At 35.7% G+C, this 12,194-nt stretch overlaps 1 protein-coding gene across 2 annotated transcripts in view; it reads left to right on the top strand.

Annotated features, from left to right (window-relative positions):
- LOC149813847 (uncharacterized) overlaps positions 1-12,194 on the top strand; it is a 38,883-nt gene that overhangs the window by 17,828 nt on the left and 8,861 nt on the right. For both annotated transcript variants that reach the window (XM_089992058.1, XM_089992057.1), the window contains exons 11-14: positions 249-308; positions 11,219-11,259; positions 11,360-11,437; positions 11,528-11,612. In XM_089992058.1, the coding sequence (XP_089848184.1) occupies positions 249-308; positions 11,219-11,259; positions 11,360-11,437; positions 11,528-11,612 (264 nt within the window). The remainder of the gene's footprint in view (positions 1-248; positions 309-11,218; positions 11,260-11,359; positions 11,438-11,527; positions 11,613-12,194) is intronic.

Below are 12,194 nucleotides of genomic sequence, written 5' to 3'. Positions count from 1 at the left end.
GCTCGATAATATATTTTTATATTGGTACCAGAATTTGATACCTTAGAATAAATGTTTATGGCGGTCTTGATAACTGCTAAGATTTGTTGTTATTCTTTTGTTTAAAGCATTCTTGGAATTAAAGTTTTAGTAGAATTAAGAGAAAATAATCTGAGGTACAATCTCAATGATGATATCCTAATAACTGAGGGAAGTAGTTTATGATATGAAACTTATGTAGTAATGTTTACATGGTGAATTTTGTGCAGGTCTTGCTGATTACACGATTTCTTCAGCATCAACATCATAAGGGCCGACCTGGAAACCATGTACGCATAAACATCATAATCGCAGAGACAGCGAAATTGAATCTTTCTTTTGACTTGTCTGACATTTCTTACTGAGGGATGAGCTTCTGTTTTACAATTTGGATTTTGAATGCTAGATACATGGTCATTCAATTTTGTTAATTCATCAGTAAGTGCTTAAATTACAAAGAATCTGAATGTTTCCCATAGTATCATTCTCATGCATGCTTTTGCATTGTAAATAGATGTGATTTGTAGATGCCTAGGTGTTTATGATAATAATGAAAAAATTTTTAGTAGTTCGATCTCGTGCATGATTTTGAAAACAATATTTTTAAATCAAGAACTGTGCACCAAATAATAAATTAAAAACCAGTTCTTGCACTCGTTGCAAAGTAGCAAGTCGGATCGTCTCCACGGGGATAAGAACTTAGGCAAAAAATAACTCACTGAACTTAACTTTATTAATAACTGAGAAAAGAAAATTACACTATCTTTTAATTACAAACTAACTGAAAAACAATATAAATTCTAATATGCTCGTGCCCTCAGATGAAATCCAGGGAGCTTTATGATCCTCTTCTTCGTTTGTATCCACCTCATCCCATCCTTCCTCCTTATGCTCGCACAATAGGGACCTGTAATAATAAAAATAAAATGCCAAGGGAACTACTACCCAAAGGGTTTACAAAATTAAGGAAACTATGCTAAGGGGACCAAATACAAGGTTTACAAAATTTTGGAAAACTAAATTAAAAAGGACATTTCCTATTCTAAACAATAAGCAAAGAAATATCAAATAATCAAATTAGAATCAACTAAATAAATAAAGAGAACTATTTTAGGGGAACAATAAAAATCAAGGAAACACTAAATTAAGAGGGAACTATAAATTAAAAGGGAACAATGCAATTAACAAATAAAGTAAACTAGACAATAATTACACTTAATGTTAAAAGGGAACTAATGCAACTAGATTATTTTGAACTAAGACTAAACTATAATTATCTACTAAGCAATAATTAAATAAATAAACTAAACTAATTCAATTAATTATTGAACATGTAAAATAAGTAATATATGCTGGAACTAACAAAAGTAAAGAACTAATTAACTAATAAAGAATCAAGAAATCAAGAATTAATTTACTAACTAACTGATTAAAGAAACATGCTAACCGTATTCAAGAATCAATTAAAACTAACTAACAAACAACTAACTAAAGGACAAAAAAAGAAAACATATGCTAACCAACTACATAAATAAAATAACTAAATTAACACATGTTGCACTGATGACTAACTTAACAATCTTAAACAAACCTAACTAAATAACAAAATCAAGTAATAAAATAAAGAAACGTAAGTCAAACAAAGAATTTAAAAAAAAACAAGAAATCAATAACTTATTATTAACTATAAGGCTAAACTAACATTAGATGTAACACGTGAGTTAAAACTAACACTAAAGTTAACATACCTAACTAAATCTAAAATAATGAGTTAAATCCAAAGTTACCGGAAGCTTCTTAGATAGGTGGGAAGCTCGCTTCCCGAAAACTCGCTTTGGAAGCGCGATACTCCTCACTTCCGAAACTTGATGAGAACCTCGATTCCCCCACACTTCTCCTATGCTTTCCACAAGCTTCATTTATTCGTATTATATGTTTTCTTACTCAACTTTTCATGTTTTTATGTGTTTTCTCTAACTCTTCTCACTCACTTCCACGCGCTTTCGATAAATTGGTAGTTATCATTTTTAGATTTTGTTAAAAATTTAATTCTTACACTAAAAAATCATGAAATTTAGTATTAGTCACTTTTATTTTAGTTTTTATTTGTGTTTTATTTTGATTCTCATTCAATTCTTACATTTCTTTTTTTTTATTCCTCGCTTCCTGCTTCCTATACGTTTTAAAATGCATCGCTTCTCGCTTCCGCTTTCAGTATCGTTTCTCGCTTCCGCTTCCTAGTTTTGCAACCTTGGTTAAATCTAGACAATAATATAATATCTAACCTAGACTATTTAATCTGCTTATCTAATTAACAATATTAAAAACAAAAAAGTCGGCTATTGTTTCTAACTAATCTATAGATGCAAGATAAAAAAAACCAAACAATTAAATCTAAGTTGAGGTGAATTTATTAAAAACTAATACTAACTCAATTGACAAATTAATTCTATGGCTCATTACAATTTACCAAAAATAATTTAAGCTAGTCTAAGAAAATCGATGATTGGTAAAAAGACTAAATCGACTAATCTACACTAACTAAGCTAGTCATGCTAAATAATTTATTTTTTTATTGACATTAATCAATGAATTAATCCTAATCTAATTACTGTGAAACTGAATTAACGTGAATTTGAACTTAACTAATTAAAAAGAAAAAATACTTACAATTAACTAAATCTACTAGAATTAATCTAATTAATTTAAAAATGATAATTGAATTAAAAGCCTATTATCTAATCTAAGTGCTGAAATTAAATTTTTTGGAACTAAATATTAAGTATAACTACTATTAAATACAGAAATTAAATCTAATCTACTTAGCTTAATTAAAAAAATTAAAACAACTAATTATTTATTCTAACGATTTCTAATTTAAACTATTTAAGTAAACAAAACTAACTAAAGCAGTTAAAAACAATCAAGAACATGAATTAAACACTCAATAAACTAACCTAATACTGAAAATATGCAAGAACTACTCATATCTAATCACGAAAATTAAAAAGAAATAAAAAAGATTTACAAAAACCCTTAATTGGCTATTTTATTTTAATCTAAATAATTAATCTAATAAATATAAAAAATAAAGAACATGATCTAAATTAAATCTAACCTAAATCTGAACCTAACTGAACTAAAAACCACAAAAATACTGAAAATACCTAATTTAAATTAAATCTACATTAAATCTGAACCTAAACTAATAAAAAATTACGTGAATCCCAAAAAGAAACTAAACTACATCTAACGATTTCAAGAAAATAACAATATTACGAAGAAAAACACTAAAAATTGAAAAAAATCTAATCTTTGCCTAATTTATTTTTAGAAAAACCTAAATCTAAAAACCAAGAAACTCAGATCTACACTAAAACTACTCTAAAATTAATCAAAGCAAAATAAATATAAAAATATACTACGCTATGAATCTATACATACAGATTTTACAAACCAAAACTTTCTTGACGGGCCTTTTCGGTTAAGTTCTTTGACCCAGACTAGAGTTACCGGAAGCACCTAGGCATATGGGGAAGCGCGTTTCGGAAGCACGAAACGTCGCGCTTACAAAACACGCAGGGAAACGTTTCCTTTTTTGGGAAGCGTGCTTCCCATAAATGGGAAGCACATTTTCTTTTTATGAGAAGCACACTTTCTTTTTATGGGAAGCACGCTTCCCCCTCGCTTCCACCGTGCTTCCCCACACTTCCTCCTTATTTTATTTATTTTTTATTTTTTCTCTTTTTTTGCTTCCCCCTCGCTTCCTAGGTCGCTTCCGAGACGGTTCGTGATTCGCTTCTAAGTCGTCTCACACTTCTCGCTTCCTAAAATTTTGAAAGTGCCTTGCTTCCTGCTCCTGCTTCTCGTATCGCTTTCCGCTCCCACTTTCTCGACTAACAACCATGACCCGGACGACTCAAGACTCAAACGAAACACCACCAAGAAAACGATCAGACCACATAAACGCATTCTAGACATCAACTAACACCTAATACCAAAAACACAAAACAAAATGAAAAAGAAAAGGGGACAAGATTGGGTTCTTTATACAAAATAAGGGTTCAAAGACCGAAACGTACAGAGGGGGAGGAATGCGCACCTCGAGGGCTGCATGACGAATGTGGGGGTAGAGGTGAGTGGACTTACACCTTGGTTTTCATGCCACAAACATCTTTTTTGTCGCTGGAATCCATTTTTGGCTGCATTACGTTGGAGACCGAGTTGACGAAGAGGAAGATCGATGGTGGAGAAAAGAGATCGGTCAGTTGCAAAGGGAGAGTTTTCTCGGTCGGTCGATCGTGAAGGTAGATGGTGATTCACATCAAATCCGAGTTAAAGCCTCCATTTGTGTGTACCGGCAACAAAAACAAAACCAAAATAACGAAAAAAAACACAAAAATAATGGAGGGGACGAAGATCGGAAATCGCAGGCGAGAAAGAACAAGGGGGAAGAAGAAGAAGTAAGAAAGCAAAAGGGAATAAAGGGTTTGGGAGAGAGGGTGACATGAAACCCTAGGGGAAGACAATGAACAATGACTGAACGTTCTCCTTTTATAAAAATAATTTATGAAAATTATAAAATAGGTCCCTATTTTAACTATTTCCAAAATAGTACCCGAAACCTTCTAAAATTGTTAAAAAAGTGCCTGTGTTATTTTCAAAACGGATTTTTTTTAAAAGTATTCACGTGTGGATCTTGAATTTGGGTTTAAGAGGATGTGTGAACCAAATCCCAATGCTATTTACACAATTTTGGATTTAATCTGGATCCGGTTCGCATGAGTACAGACCCGATTTCTCAGAAAATGCTCTAATTTCTTCGTTTTAACTTTGATTATGATGAAATTCGAACCGTAGCTCCTTCGAACCTAAAACAACATAAACAAGAGTGTTTAAGCTATAAAAGTTCATATGAATGCATGGTTTTATGATAATATGATATGCATTTCATGCATTATCAAACACTTCCATGAAAAATCATAGAAGTCGTTTATGCATAACTTTTAGTTTTGACTGGTAAGGCAATCTGGTGTTCAACTTTAGTTGATTTTACATAAATATGCACACATAGAATCACATATGCACACACTTTCATGGATTTCAAGCTTGTGATGCCTCATCAACTTGGTGACATTCACAAATCACAAGTCGTCCCTACCAGATGAGCGGAGCCCTTGTGGCCAGGACCACTAATCAAGTTGATTGACTTAAAAGGAACATGAGGATTGAATGGTTGTGTTTATAATTTTGAAATACCATGGCCTTGTTTGGATGTGTTTATGTTTATTATTTTGAAGTAGTAAATGCAAACAACGTTTGCAAATAATTATAAACAGTAGAAAAAGAAATAGATTGTTTGAATGATGGCGTGTTTAAAACAGTTTTTGCTCATCCTTGTGTGAATCATGCTCTCTGTGCTTGGTCTTCTTTGATACCAATGTTGTCAGTGGCTGCTCCCTCAGCCAAGTGGTTGGGTAGATTAGGGAAGAAGGGGAGGAGCAGAGGACCAGTCTGTTGTGTGGGAAGAAGAAGGGGAACATGAGAGAAGAGGGACAAACCAGGATCAGAGTGAGCAGAGAAGGGAAGAACACGATCAAGGGGAAAGGAAAGAAGAGGAAGTGGGGATCCCAACTAGAAATGATAGAAGTAGAAAAAAATCAGTTCCTCCTTATTTTAGGAGGTATATTTCTATTTATTTTTATTAGAATTTTTAAAGGCATGACTTAAACATCCAAACAAGCTTTTAAATGTTTAACTAAACATAAATTGATAAACTCTACACATCATTATCCTAGAAAAACTATTTGCAGGTACAATCAAATGCTACCTAAAAAGCACCCTTGAGGTATAGTTCTAAGCACCACAGCAAGTTTCATCTCGATTTTATTTTATTGTTAAATTTTTTTAGTTTCTTTAGAAAAAACAGGCACTGTGCCAAGTTACCTGTAAGGTGTTTGATGCATGGTTTTAAAACTCGTCGAGTCAACTCGTTGACTCGGCTCGGCTCGACCCTCCAATGAGTCAACCCGGCAAGGCAAACTCGGCTTGCCAAGACTCGGGCTTGACTTGGGCCTGACTCGGGCGAGTTCTGGGATGTTTGAATTTTGATTTTTTATTTGAGTTGAAACAAACATGGGATGAAGTACGGTTGTTACAGACAAAACATATGTTTTGTCCCTTATGTTCTAAGGGTCTGTCCAATCTTGGACAAGCAATCAGACAGACCCTTAGGGTCTCTTGTGAGTGTGTCCTTAGTGGTCCTTGTGTTGGCTGATTTGGTGGACTGATGTGCTCATTGGATTTGTGGTATGTGTGCTCTTGGATCTTCCCTGTGTGTGTATGTTAACTTCGTAACAGGTACTAGGTATCACTATCATAGCATAATCAACTATAATATTCATCATGTATTACTATTATCAGAAGCATAAAATTAAAGAACTAAGTATATGTTGGAAACTGGTAATTGGCCTTGTGGTAGCCAGTAGCTAGAAGTCACTCAAGAGAGGATTCGTAACGTTTCCATAAATTTCTACCAATAAGACAAATGTCAACAGAGCTTCACATAAGTTCTTGATTGCTTGACAATGCACAGAACCATCAAAATACAAAAATCCCGCTAATTCATAAGAAACAACATTAAAAGCCAGTGTTCATAGGGAAAAGAGTTTTAGCTCTATTTGGGAGTGAACAACCAGGATTTTATATGCTGCATCTCTTTCGAGAATTTTTGTCATGCCACTTAATTTCATATTTTTCAACTTACACCATAGTTATTCTTCAACTTACTCCATAGTCCTTTGTCTAAAAAAGAAATTTGAAGGCTATCCTAGAGTTTTTTGCTACAACATTAGTTGCTTTTAATGACCTTTGTTCATTTGTCAAGGATGTACATTTATATATGGTCACATGGACAACAAAAAGGACACATGGCATGCCATTGTTCAATTTTTCATTAAGAATACTGTATAAAGGGGCATGGCACAAGGGTAACTGGTAAGTTGGGAATATTCCTGTGAGATAGTCTGGCAGAGATCAGCCTATGCATTTTTCAATGCTATTGCTCTCTATGAATGGTTTAACTAGAAAATGACAAACCTAGGAAGTAATACAAGCAAAAACCAAGCTAATTTAGTTGATGCCAATTGTTATCAGTTCAAAAGCAACCTAAGAAAGAGTCACATCTCTCTCCTAGTTTCAGTGATTACATGCCTTAACACAACCCAAGGATCTCTTGTTTACTGAAAAACATGGTTTGAGACATTATAAATTGTTTTTCTTTTAAAATCAAAAGTTAACAAAACCCGGTCCGAGTCACCGAGTTGACCCGCCGAGTCACGAGTCAATAAAGAACGAGTCGAGTCCCGAGTCACGGGTTTTAAAACCTTGGTTTGATGAAGGTTAAACTTCTTGATAGAAGGGGGGCAATAAGATTCATAGAAATAGAAAATACAGTTTGTGGGGTTTTATATGCTCCATAAGAGGTATTGTTTATGGTGTAGGTAATACCAGCCCATATTAACCTTATTACTGGGCTGAGGGTGATGGCTAGATTGGTAAAGAACACACTAAACCAATGTTTGTGGGTTTCAAACTTTTAATCCACCAAAGTCTATCTCTCATCTTGGCTATTGAAAATAAAAAAAATATAAGCATCTTTGAGGTTACTACAACATCCAGGTTTTTTAAGCTAAACTAATTCTCCACGACAGTCATAGTAATCTCTCCTAAGAAAAAAGAGAAACTCAAGATGTTTCAGCTGGAAACCAACAATGTTTTATCCTACCCTTCTATTTGTAATGTAAAATAAAGATTTTTTTTTTGGGTTTTTGTTGCTGATGTTTGAACTTGAAGCCAGGGTCCATGTCTTGTGAAGCAAGCTATGAACTTATAATATCTTATGACTTCATGTAGATGTAAATTTACAAGATGAACATGGATGACATTTTTTTCTTGCAAGCTAGGATATTCTGTTGGGATTCAAACTTTAACCCGTCAGTTTGTAGTATGTCAACTTTTATTGAATTGTTGCCAAGACAAAAAGGATAAATCTGTCAAGTTGTGTTGCAAGGCCACATTTCGGAGGAAAAGAAGATTCAAGGGGCTCAGTGATTGGAAAAAGAAAATAGGACAAAAAAAATTCCAGAACTCTACTGCTTAAAAAGCATCAGTAGATGGAGACAAGGAATATGAGAGGTCGGGAGAAAAAGAAAATCAAAATGATACTGGTACAAGGTGAAAATTGAGGTGGTTAAGTGAAGCATCTTAAAGGTTTGGGTGCAGCATCTTGCTGTTTTCAGTATGTTCAAACTTTTTAACTTTACAGTAGTAGTAGGAATTGATGGATGATGATGTTCGAGGCTTGGACAGAGTCTGACCGAAAACGGAAAGCTATGATTTATTGGATGGAGAATTTCTTAGCATGAGAAGGGTAATTTTGGATGCTAAATTCCTCATGGACTGTGCTGCAATGCCTAATATGAATATAGTTAACTGTGTTGGTGGTAGGACTTGGAAACAAGATGAACCGCTTGTGGCTCGGGTAGTAAAGAGCTTGTTCGAACTCGTGAATAGGCTTGGCAAGCCAAACATGAACAATGGGTGTTCAGCTTATCTCGGTTCTCATAGGCTCGATAGCTAGTAAATATATTTTACATATATTTTATATCATTAACTAAATGTTTTAAGTGTTTGGCTTGCAAACAATGCATTTAGAGTTCAAATCCTATTGCTTATAGCTTTGAAACAATGCATTTATTTTGCAAACGAGCCAGTTTGAGTTTCACTCAGTAGGCTTAAAGTCCTCATTCTATTATCTTCAATTTTTGAAAAATGCATTTCTTTTGTAAACGAGCCAGCTCAAGCTCGGCTCATTTAACTTGGGCTCTTGCCACAAGAATGAGCCAAGCTTGAACCTTTGTTCGGTTCATTTACCAGCTCTAGTTGGTGGAACCACTTACATTTTGGTCCCTCTTTTTCAGTTAGAGATAAGGCTGAGGCTGGTTTTTATTGCAATATAACTACATGAGGAAATGGGGAATATATGGTGATGTTATGGTGACTACAACAACAACTACTACTCCATCCCAAAACAATTGGGGTCAGCGATGATGTTATGGTGACTGCTTGGGAAAAAATTAGCATCACAAAAGAAAAAAAGCTGATTTAACTAACAACTGTCCTACAATTTCCCTTGGCAAAATCTTGCTTTGTTTCATCTATAAGGCTCTGTTTGGGAGAAGGGTATCGAAGGAGCTGGGAGGGTGTCAGAGACGGTTAGATGATGTGGCAGGGTCCAAACGGATTTGGATCATGTTTGGGAGAGGAAAGTGGAGTGTAGCGTGAATCTCGGCTGGGAATCTGCCAACCCAAATACTAGAAATTTCAAATTTCAACTTATCTAATAAAAATGAGGTATTTACAACTAGGGTTGCACATGAGCCAGGTTCGATCCGAGCCTGAGCTGTACGAGCTCGGCTCGACCCAACAACTGGATGCTCAGGCCTGGCTCGAGCTTGTTCTGAGCCTGATGAGGTCTTGCCCGAGTCTGGCTCGTGCCGGGTACCGCGCTTGGCTCGGCTTGACTCGTGTGCACCAGTCATGGTGGCATCTTAAACCCTGGTTGAGCAGAGCTTGCGAGGCTGCCAATCTGCAAGAGGGGAGACAAAGCAGGTGCAAATATGAGAGAGGCCTTGAGTTTAGTAGCTCCTATTTAGAAATGGTCACCATCACCACCTCTGGGTCATGATCTCACCCATTTAAATTAGATGCCTAGCTAGCAATGCAGCTTGGACATTTCCACGTTGGTTTCAACAGTCGACAAATGAAAATGTGGCGGATTGAGCAGAGCATGAGAGAGGGCTAGTAGAGGCTGGGGAGGCCTCGTTGTCGACGTCTCGCCGGACTTGTCATTCTAATGTCGATGGTAGCACAGGGTTGCTGCAATGGCTTCAGGGAAAGGGGAGAGCTGAAGGGGAAAGGGAAAGGAGAAGGGGGCTGCTCTGCTGATTAGCCTCCTAAGAATTTATATGGGCTATTCAGTTTATTATGAACCATTGATCATTTAAGATCAATAGTTCAAATTTACAACACGTGGTAAATGTTTTTGAGAAGAAGACACGTGGTACATGTTATGTATAACATGCATACGATATGGTTAACTTTAACGCAAGCTTAACCGAGCCTAAACGGTCTTAACGAGCCCTGGTGGCTGATCAAGCTAGGGTCATTAGTGCACCCGAGCCCTGCACTTAATGTGTGGACTCAACTCATTTACGTTGTTGGGCGACAACGGTTCTGGTTTAAGTGAGCTGAGCCCGATTCGAGCTTGGGCTAACCTGACTCGTTGTGCAACCCTGTTTACAACTCCTTGAATCATAAGGATTCCGGTGGGTTCCTGAATTTCTGATGGTTCAAATTTTTACCCCATTTATCTCAGTAAATCCTATATTCACCTGTTTTACCCGATTATTGACTGCAATAATGGTGCAGTCAAGTGGCTTACAACTACACTTACCTACAGCCAAGCATGGTGAGTAATCAGGAGTTGAAAGCCTGAATCCTTGAAAGAGTTACTTATGCTTCCAAACAATATAGGGAAACCACAACTCCTTTGAGAAATCCATTTCCTTTGAAGTCCAGTTTTTTTATTTCCCCGGATTCCTTGCAAATCCCTCCAACGCCGGTTCCCAAACTGAGCCTATGGTATTCCATCTCCTTTGGACTATGTGCTTGACAAATTTGTTTCTCATTATAAACCACAAAACAAATTTGGTACTGGCGCCTTAAGCTGATAATATCATAATAGTATTGGCGAAAAAGCTGGTAAGGGCAAATTGACCTTTTTTGTCCTTGCAGTGAAGCCTAATTTTGCATTATGCTACCGTATTTGCATAAATGCATGCCTCTGATGGAGGGAAGTATTGTTATCTTCAAAGACAATAAATTATTGTTCCCTGTATGAAGCTCATTATCCTTGTCATTTTTGAACTTATCTCAATTAAATAATTTTCATGTACTTTTTATGACATTTGAAACCAAATATAATATTTTTCTGTTCAATACTTTTTTCCATGTTTATTTTGTTGTTATTTCTTAGCTGTCTAGCTACGATATTGTAGCCAAGTTTTGCTCCTAATTTTCTCATGAGGTTGAGATTTGTACTTTTCAGTTAGCTAATGCTATTTTTTCTATTGTCTAGAACTTAGGGAGCCTCTTGATGGACTTCTTTTATTTTTTTGGGTAAGTTAATTGTTGACTGGTTAGCAAGTTTTTTCTTTTTCTCTCAAAGGATATGTTTTGTCCTCTATCCAACTGATGAATCATGCTCTCTAAAACCCAGTAATGTGTTTGATCCACGTCAAATGCGTATTTCAATAAGAGGTAGTGGGCTTTATATGAACAGAGAAAGAGGACAAAGGTGATGAATTTTTTATTTTTGTTTATCTTTCCCCTTGTGTTTGTTCCTTGGTGATTTTTCTTAATAATTTTCTTCTTGTGAATTTTTCAGCCTAGATCCGTTGCATATTGCTGACCCTCTTTATCCAACAAACAACGTTGGCAGGAATTGCTTTCGGATACATCAGTGTATCAAGGTATTTTGTTCTTTACTGGTTTTTGCATGTATTTCCTAACTAGCTCATCATGAGCATTATTGTAGCCATGTCACATCTTTGTGTCTGTTTTCTCAGACAACCCTATTTATCTGCTTCTAATTACTGCATAAACTTGGCTTCTCCACATTATTCCCTTTAGGTTTTAGCCCTGTTTGGGTGATCTTCAATTCGTTGCTAGAACTCTGGCTATGTGCAGATCTCGTAGATGTTTCTTCTCTCTAAGCCATTATCCTCGTTTAATATTTTTCTTTTAGTATCGTGTTATCTTTTATCCTTTCGGCTACATCTCCTATGTGTTGCATCTTTTAGCCTGGAGAGTTCATTTAATGGGAAATGGTTGAGGTATTTTTCATCTCCATTTTTGTACTGACATGCAGGCACAATACATTTAACATATATGACTCTTTATTTGGAAAGATTGAAGAATCTATATCTGTTGTCAATCCATATGTTCTCGAACAAATATAAAGCATTTTGGCTGGGTTGGATCTTGTGTGCTGGGAAATGTGCTCTATGTGTGATGAGCCATAAACCTGAACTGAGCCATCATCTGAGAAGCTG

The sequence above is a fragment of the Nuphar pumila genome, chromosome 16, assembly GCF_984573655.1.
Source record: "Nuphar pumila chromosome 16, dmNupPumi1.hap1.1, whole genome shotgun sequence".
NCBI classification, from domain to species: Eukaryota; Viridiplantae; Streptophyta; class Magnoliopsida; order Nymphaeales; family Nymphaeaceae; genus Nuphar; species Nuphar pumila.
This window is presented reverse-complemented; position numbering and strand designations above follow the sequence as displayed.